The sequence below is a fragment of the Gavialis gangeticus genome, unplaced genomic scaffold (genome assembly GCF_001723915.1).
Source record: "Gavialis gangeticus isolate Ggan-Ray unplaced genomic scaffold, GavGan_comp1, whole genome shotgun sequence".
Lineage (NCBI taxonomy): Eukaryota > Metazoa > Chordata > Crocodylia > Gavialidae > Gavialis > Gavialis gangeticus.
The window spans coordinates 68,448,325-68,455,459 of record NW_017729004.1 but is presented as its reverse complement, the minus strand read 5'-3'; the positions used below and the strand labels follow the sequence as shown (position 1 = coordinate 68,455,459).

General features: G+C 45.0%; 1 protein-coding gene across 2 annotated transcripts in view; it reads left to right on the top strand.

Moving 5' to 3' along the window:
- The window catches only part of AGMO (alkylglycerol monooxygenase), a 406,549-nt gene that overhangs the window by 247,090 nt on the left and 152,324 nt on the right, over positions 1-7,135 (top strand). For both annotated transcript variants that reach the window (XM_019508506.1, XM_019508507.1), the window contains exon 11: positions 4,038-4,120. In XM_019508506.1, the coding sequence (XP_019364051.1) occupies positions 4,038-4,120 (83 nt within the window). The remainder of the gene's footprint in view (positions 1-4,037; positions 4,121-7,135) is intronic.

Below are 7,135 nucleotides of genomic sequence, written 5' to 3'. Positions count from 1 at the left end.
GCCTGAGCTGCTGCAGGCATGTGGCTGCATTTCCTGAATGAAAAGTGAATGTCTATTCACTTGCTTCTCAGTTCAATCTACACAGTTTACACTAACCTGCAAAGATTGAATCAGTTCAGGCTCAGGCTTCTTGAATGTCTGTACTTAGCCCTACAGACCACCCTTTCATACTTGAGATTTATTTTAGGCTCCCCATTCTAGGCTATGTGTTGGGTCTGGATCAAGTTCTACCAGGTTCCTGTTAGAAACTATACATTCCCATTGTGGGAGTTGTTGAAAAGTGATATGAATTAATCTGGGAAGCAGAAATTATAAAACAGATTCTCATGGCTCAAGAAATTTTATATCCAATTGAGAGCTTTATATATGTGATGTAGGTTGCATTTTAATCCAGGTGCTAAAAGTTTAGTTATCTTTAAGCCTGTTATTCATAATATATAACATCTGGTTCTGTTCTCTTTCCTGTTCTTATTGTTTTTACATTGGAAATCTAGCTATACAATCTGTCTACCACAATTGATCTTCCTTATGTCTTGCTTGAACTTGAATATCACAAGTTTAAAACTCAACTGCAATTCACTCAATTCAGTTCAGTTGAGAGCAGCAGAAAGAAGACATTCAGAGAAACACACTCTAGCAAACTCAGGGAATGAGTGGGCAGGATTCCCTGGGAGTCGAGTCTGAGGGGAACTGGAGTCCAGGGGAGCTGGTGATATTCCAATGATGCCATATTAAGGGTGAATGACCAAACTATTCCAGTAAAATGGAAGAATGGGAAGTGCAACAGGTGACTGATCTGCAGGGATCCTGGTTTTCTTTGATTAAAAAAAATCCCCAATTTTTGGGTTAAAAAAAGTAACCACATTTTTTCATGGTCAAAATGAAACAACACTCTCCCTATAGATATGAATTATATGAATTAGTGGTGTATCATTTTAATCATGGAAAAATATGGATTTTGGCTTACTTTTTTAACCTGAAAATTGGTGATTTTTTATAATCAGAGTTAACCAGGATTCCTGTTGATCTGTATAGACAGAAATCACTTAATTGAGTTGAAACTCAAAAAGAAATCCTAAATAAAAGCAGTAACCTGCCCATAGTACTAAATAAGAGTATAAGTTGCAGTGGGCAAAGCACAGCCCACAGGCTGGATCTGGTCTGCCATGTAATTCTATCTGGCTGGTGGGACCCCTCCATAAACTGAAATAATTATTATGGGCCCTAGCCCTTCCTGCCCCTCTGGAAGCCAATGCCTCCATGCAGGAGGTGTGATTCCAGTTACTAAGCAATCAACCCTCACCCATCTAGTGCTGGAGATGGGAACTCAGCTGAACTGAGCTGAGTTTCTTTCCCCAGCCCGATCTAGTGCTGGGGAGGGGAACTGAGCAATCGGGCTCAGTTCCCTTCTCCAGCTCCCTGGTCTCAGGTGGCTTCCTTCTCAGCCCTCCTGGGGTTCCAGGCCCCCATCTGTCTGCCAGATGAGAGAAGCTGTTTTGAGCTTCCCCATTATAGCAGATTGGTGAAACAGTGTTGAAACAGCCTCACTATTTCGACAAAGCAAAATGGAACAACTGTTTCAAATTGAAATGAAATTCAAAATGAAATGCTGTTCTGTCAAAACCTTGAAACTTAAGTGAAATGGAACAGTGCCATTTCGCACAGCCCTAGTGGCCAGGAGCACAGGCTGGCAGCTTGGAGAGTGGCATCCAGCTGTTAAGTCTGTTGTTGGGGGAGGGAGGGGGCTGGGGGCACAGATTAAGGCCCCTGCAGTGAGGGAGGAAACGGGGCTATGGCAGGGGAAGACACTGCACAGCTAGGGTGGGGTGGGGCATGGGACAGAGCCATGAGCAATTTGTTCAGGGAGCATGGGGATGGGGGAAGGCTCCCGCTGTTACATGCACCCCAGGAAGGCATGGGGGGGCATGTGCCCCTGGGTCTGTACATGGGTTGAGGGCAGGTTGCCACTGCACCAGGGCTGTGCTGAGCTCTTCCCAGTGGAGGGGTTCAGCCAGGGCTGCACTCCGGGCAGGCAACAGCAGAATTGGAGGGAGGCTACAACAGGGGCTACAGCCACCCCAAAATTCAGTGTAGCCTCCATCACAATGCCACCACTGCCCACCCTGAGTGCAGCCCAGCCTGGCCCCCCTGCTGGGAAGAGTCCAGCACTGGCTCTGGCCCCAGTCTGCAGTGGCAGCCCACCTTCACCCTGCACACAGATCCGGGGGGCACCCCTCTGTGCCCCCCTACGGGTGCATACAGCGGCAGGAGCCACCTCCCCATCCCCTGGATGGGCTGCATCCCCATCCCATGCCCCGCCCTGCCCTAGCTGGGTATCGCCTGCCCAAGCCCCACTCCTTCTCTCATCACAGCAACCTTGATCTGCCCCCTCTGCTCCTTCCCTCCTCCCTTTCCCCTTCCCCTTCCCCTACAACAGACTTACTAGCCAGATCCTGCTGTCCAAGCTGCTGGGTCAGATATCAGCAATTGAATTGGAATCAGCCCATGTGGCTTGTTAAAAATCAGCCATCTGTATCGTACCAAAAAGGTGCACCCCTAATGTTTTTTATTTATTCCTCCAGAGGTGAAGCACCTTGCATTTGTCCACATTGAACTTCATCCTGTAGGCTCTAGCCCAACTTCCCAATTTGCCAAGATACTTCTGAATTTGCTTGCATCCTCCAACATGTTCATAATTCTTCCCAGTTTCATGTTGTCCATTAATTTGCTCAACAAACTTCTTATGCCAGCATCCAAATAAATAATAAACACATTGACCAGCACCAGGGCCAGGACAGACCTCTATGGGACTCCATTTGAAACTTCCTGGCATTCAGACATGACCCATTAATAATTACCCTTTGCTTGCAGCTATTGAACCAGACATCTATCCACTTTGTAGTAGTTTCATCTAGCCCATGTTTCTTTAGTTTGTTGATGATAAATTAGTAAGTGTGATATTGCCAAGCAATTGCTAGGCATCTACCACAGTGCAAAATAATGGCCTCTAAACATCAATGTGGAGATTCCAAATGCTTGATTCTACCTATTACACTGAGGTCCCTCTTGGTATCTTCTGTCCATCTTCTCACGTAGAGAGAAGAGAAGATTTTTTAAAAGAGTGGAGTTGGGGTGGGGGATTCAGACAGGTATATAGCCCAGTTTATTGATGACATAGTGGATACTTTGTGAGCTTGTTAAATGAGAGAGAGAAGACAATGGACCTATAACATACCTTAATAATGTTATTAGTAAAGTTGTAGCTTACCACTCAAAAGTTAACTTAATTTGATCTGGGTAGCATAGCTGAAAGATAATCCTTGCTGGAAGTGGCATAACTTTAAGATGTCTAGACAGCAGTTAGCACTTTTTAATAAGCCTTAATGTGCAATAGTTCAAGTTTTAAATTCTCTTAATATGGCCTGATTATAATGTGTAATCTCACCCTGTGTTTTAAAGGTTTTAAGATCCAATAAAGTCAAGAACATAATGAAATGCTTTGCTGAATTGGGAGCCAAGTGCTGAACTTTGATGAAGGAATTAAATTAGGGTTATTTTTCTAACACCGCTGTATGCCTTTACATCCCTACTCTCTTTCTTTAGGGGTGTGCTTGTTTTCAGCTGCCAGTAGTCTTAGAAAGTCAAACTTGGAAGCTGCAAGGATGCAGTGACTTTAAGATGGGAAAAAGCAGGGTTGTGGTTTGATCTTTATTTCTGTTTAAATAAAAGCACAAATGGGTCAAATAATTTTAGCAGAACTAATAATAATGAAAAAAATTGAAACTATTTGTACCTGAAGATTTATTTTTAAATGTGATTCTTGTCATTTCCCAAAACAAAAAACAAGGACATTTAGGCCTGAGATCGGGAAATTTTTACAGTTTTTAGTTCAAACAATGACATTGGTTTAAAAGCTGACACTAATGTATAATTGAGAGTGAATGTTCAGATTGCTTCAGTGTCAGGTTTAAAACACAATATCCCTTTAGAGAGTTTTTCTAAATGAGTAATTTGTTCATTTGATATTTCTTTAACAGACATTATCGCAAGTAACAGTTCTCCTGAGGATTGGCTATATTATCCTAACATTGACCGCCATTGGATTGCTTATGGACAAAAGGCAAGATATTTTTTTTTCTTTTTTTATTTCCTTGCTTTGAAAAACTGTAATAATAACAAAAATTCTGTTGCTCATCACAATTATCCCATATAAAATGTGGAAACTGCAGATATACCAAAATGTTTGTGCTAATCAGATGCAAATTGTTTGTTTGTACAGTGCAAACTAAAAACAAAATTATGACACACTTAAAAATAACATCTGTTGGGAGAAGTCATGGAGACTTCCTGAGAACTGTAGTACTACTCACAAGGCATAGACATGAGACATTTACAGCGCAGTAGACTGATTAGTTGTGCAGTAAATGTCACACATCTACAAATGCACTTTTTTTAGGCTGGAGTAAACTAATTTACTCCACAGCAGGGTAGTACTTGTAAAAATAATTACTATCCACTGCTCCGGCTGGCTGGGGCACAAAGGTGCTTCAATAGGGGGGCTGCCAAATTCCCCAATCTCAGCCCTGCACTGAAGCACCCTTGTGCCCCAGCCAGCACCTCCACAGCTGGGTGCACATGAAGAAGGCACTCCCAGAGCAATAAACTCTGGAGCGATAAGCACCGGACTTTATTGCTTTGCATTAATAAGTACATGCACAGAATGAGCAATATGGCCTCAGAAAATAATGGAAAAGTCTTTCCAATGGAGATACTTTATTAGTTCTGCCTCCAAAAATCTGTCAAAGAAATGTATATTTTTTCATTTAACATTCTGGTGAAATCCAGCTCTGTTTTAAATCCATCATTCATTTTTTGCTTGCAAAGAAATATTTTGATTTATGTACATTAAAATTTATTTTCAGGACAGGAAAAATATGCAAAATCTTATGCAGTTTATAATGTAGATAAGTGTAAAGAAAGGAAAATTGAACTGTAAGGAAACGGAGTCAAATTATAGATAAAGATTATAGATGAATTATAAATGAACAGAAGCCCCCCTCCCAGCGTGTCCTGGGACCCTGCCTGATGAGCCTCACTACTTACCACAGGGGTCGGGATGAGCAGCAGCTGGGGGAAGACGCCAACACAGCTCAGCAGCTCCACAGCTGCCTGAGCCTGCAGATCAGTGATCCCCGGGGGCAGAGCCTGGGAGCAGTGTGGGCTGCTCAAAAGGCAGCTGGGGAAGGAGATACAGGCTACCGGTGTGAGGTGAGCAGTTGAGCCAAGTGAGGAGCAGTGGGATGCCAGCGAGCAAGGTCAGGACGCCAGCACAGAGACCCAGACAGTGGAGCCGAGCAGAGGGGAGCAGAATGCCGGCAGGAAGAAGCAAGACACAATCAGGGAGCCACAGGCAGCAGAGCCAGGTAGGAGCGGTAGAGCGGGGCTCAGGGTGAGAAGCCCTAGCGTCCGACAGGGCAGCCTGGCAGGAAAAGCCCTGGGGCAGAGCTCAAGGAGCCGGAGTTGGCCAGAGAAGCATGGCAGGGAGAGGAAGGTTGTCCCCACAGTCATGGGCGAAGATCAGGCTCTGTGGGAGCGGCCAGGTACCCCTGTGGGGAGGGGTGGTGAGCGATGCCAAGACTTGGTGGGCAGCTGGGTAAAGAAAGAGGAGCAGGAGGCAACTGGCCCAGAACCTGGAGGGGAAGGGGCAGCTCCTATCCATTGGTGGGAACAGGAATGACTAGCTCCCAACCTGCAGGCCCACTGCAAAGAGTAAGCGGAGGGATCGATGTCAAGTCTCTTTTTTCTCCAGGGAGGCAGAAGGGTCCAGGGAGCCGGAGTCCCCTGTACTCCGTCAGTAGACGACTAATGCCTTCTCAGGGAGTGACGGACCTTTTGAGTTATCATTACTCCAGGCTGGGGCATGTTTAGTTTGTCCATGGCTTGGCCTGAAGATTAAGGATCAGTCCCGTGGTGATTGATAGCCGGACACCCTACCCTGCTCAGGGTGGTCCTCGTGGGTGAGGAGACATCACCCCGGGGAAAGGTACAAGGAGGCTTAGCTCTCCCAGGCTGTGGATGTGGTAAAGGGTGGGGTAAAGGGAAGGTTTGGAGCCCCACAAAGGAAGACCCAGAACTACAACCCCGCTGGGACCACTGACAGGGAACTGCCTCCCCCATCTATCAACATCAAAGTCATGGCAGGAGAGTAGGGGCAGCACTCGGAACCATCTAGGTGGCCCTAGGGTGTGGTCTCACCCTGACGTCTCTAGGGAGGAAGGCATCAACCAAGAAGTGGACAAGGCCATACAACACCTACTGGGGACAAAGATTTTTCATAAATTACCCATATACCCCCCCCATAGTTTTCTAATAAACAATTTACTTTACCAATAGGAACCAAAAGGCCATAGTTTTATTCAGTCTGCTAGTCAAGACTGTGTTGTTTTAGAGATTAAGTTAATAGCACAAGTAAATAATTTAAGATGAGGTACATTACACAGGTTGATACACACATCAGGTATTACAAATTCTGAAAATTCAAAATTACAGTTCATAAAATGAAATTCAGAGAATTAAAAGGGGACAGCAGAGCAGCTGCTCTTCAACAACTATCCATGTGCCTTCTCTTGTGCCATAGTAACTTGAAACTAAACAGGGACAGCTTAGCTGTGTTCCCTTCAAGGGTAAAATTCCCCATCCCCCTTGAATTTGCTGTACTTTGTTAGTTTGCCCATACTCTTAACATGTATACTCCAGATCAGGTATAGTTTCTCATGCCATTCCATACAACCATGGGACTTTTAGTGTCTAGTTCTGTGTTCTTCTTTATCACTAGGGACCTACTCAAATCACGATTTAACGGATTTCATGGAAATCGCAAAATTGGGTGATCTCCATGAACTCTGTAGAAAAACAAAACAATCAAACAAAAAAAACTTACTAAAAATAAAATGCTGGCTCCCCCTTGTGAGCCAGCAGTCCTCACGGCCACATAGCTGGGCATGAAGGGCACTGCCAGCACTAAGGTGAGCAGGCAAGATGACTGCCGCTCCTGCCCCTCATTGCTGATTGGCAGAGAGGGCTGCCTGTTATGTGCCCCCCCCATCAATCAGTTGTGAGGGGGAGAGGCTGCTTG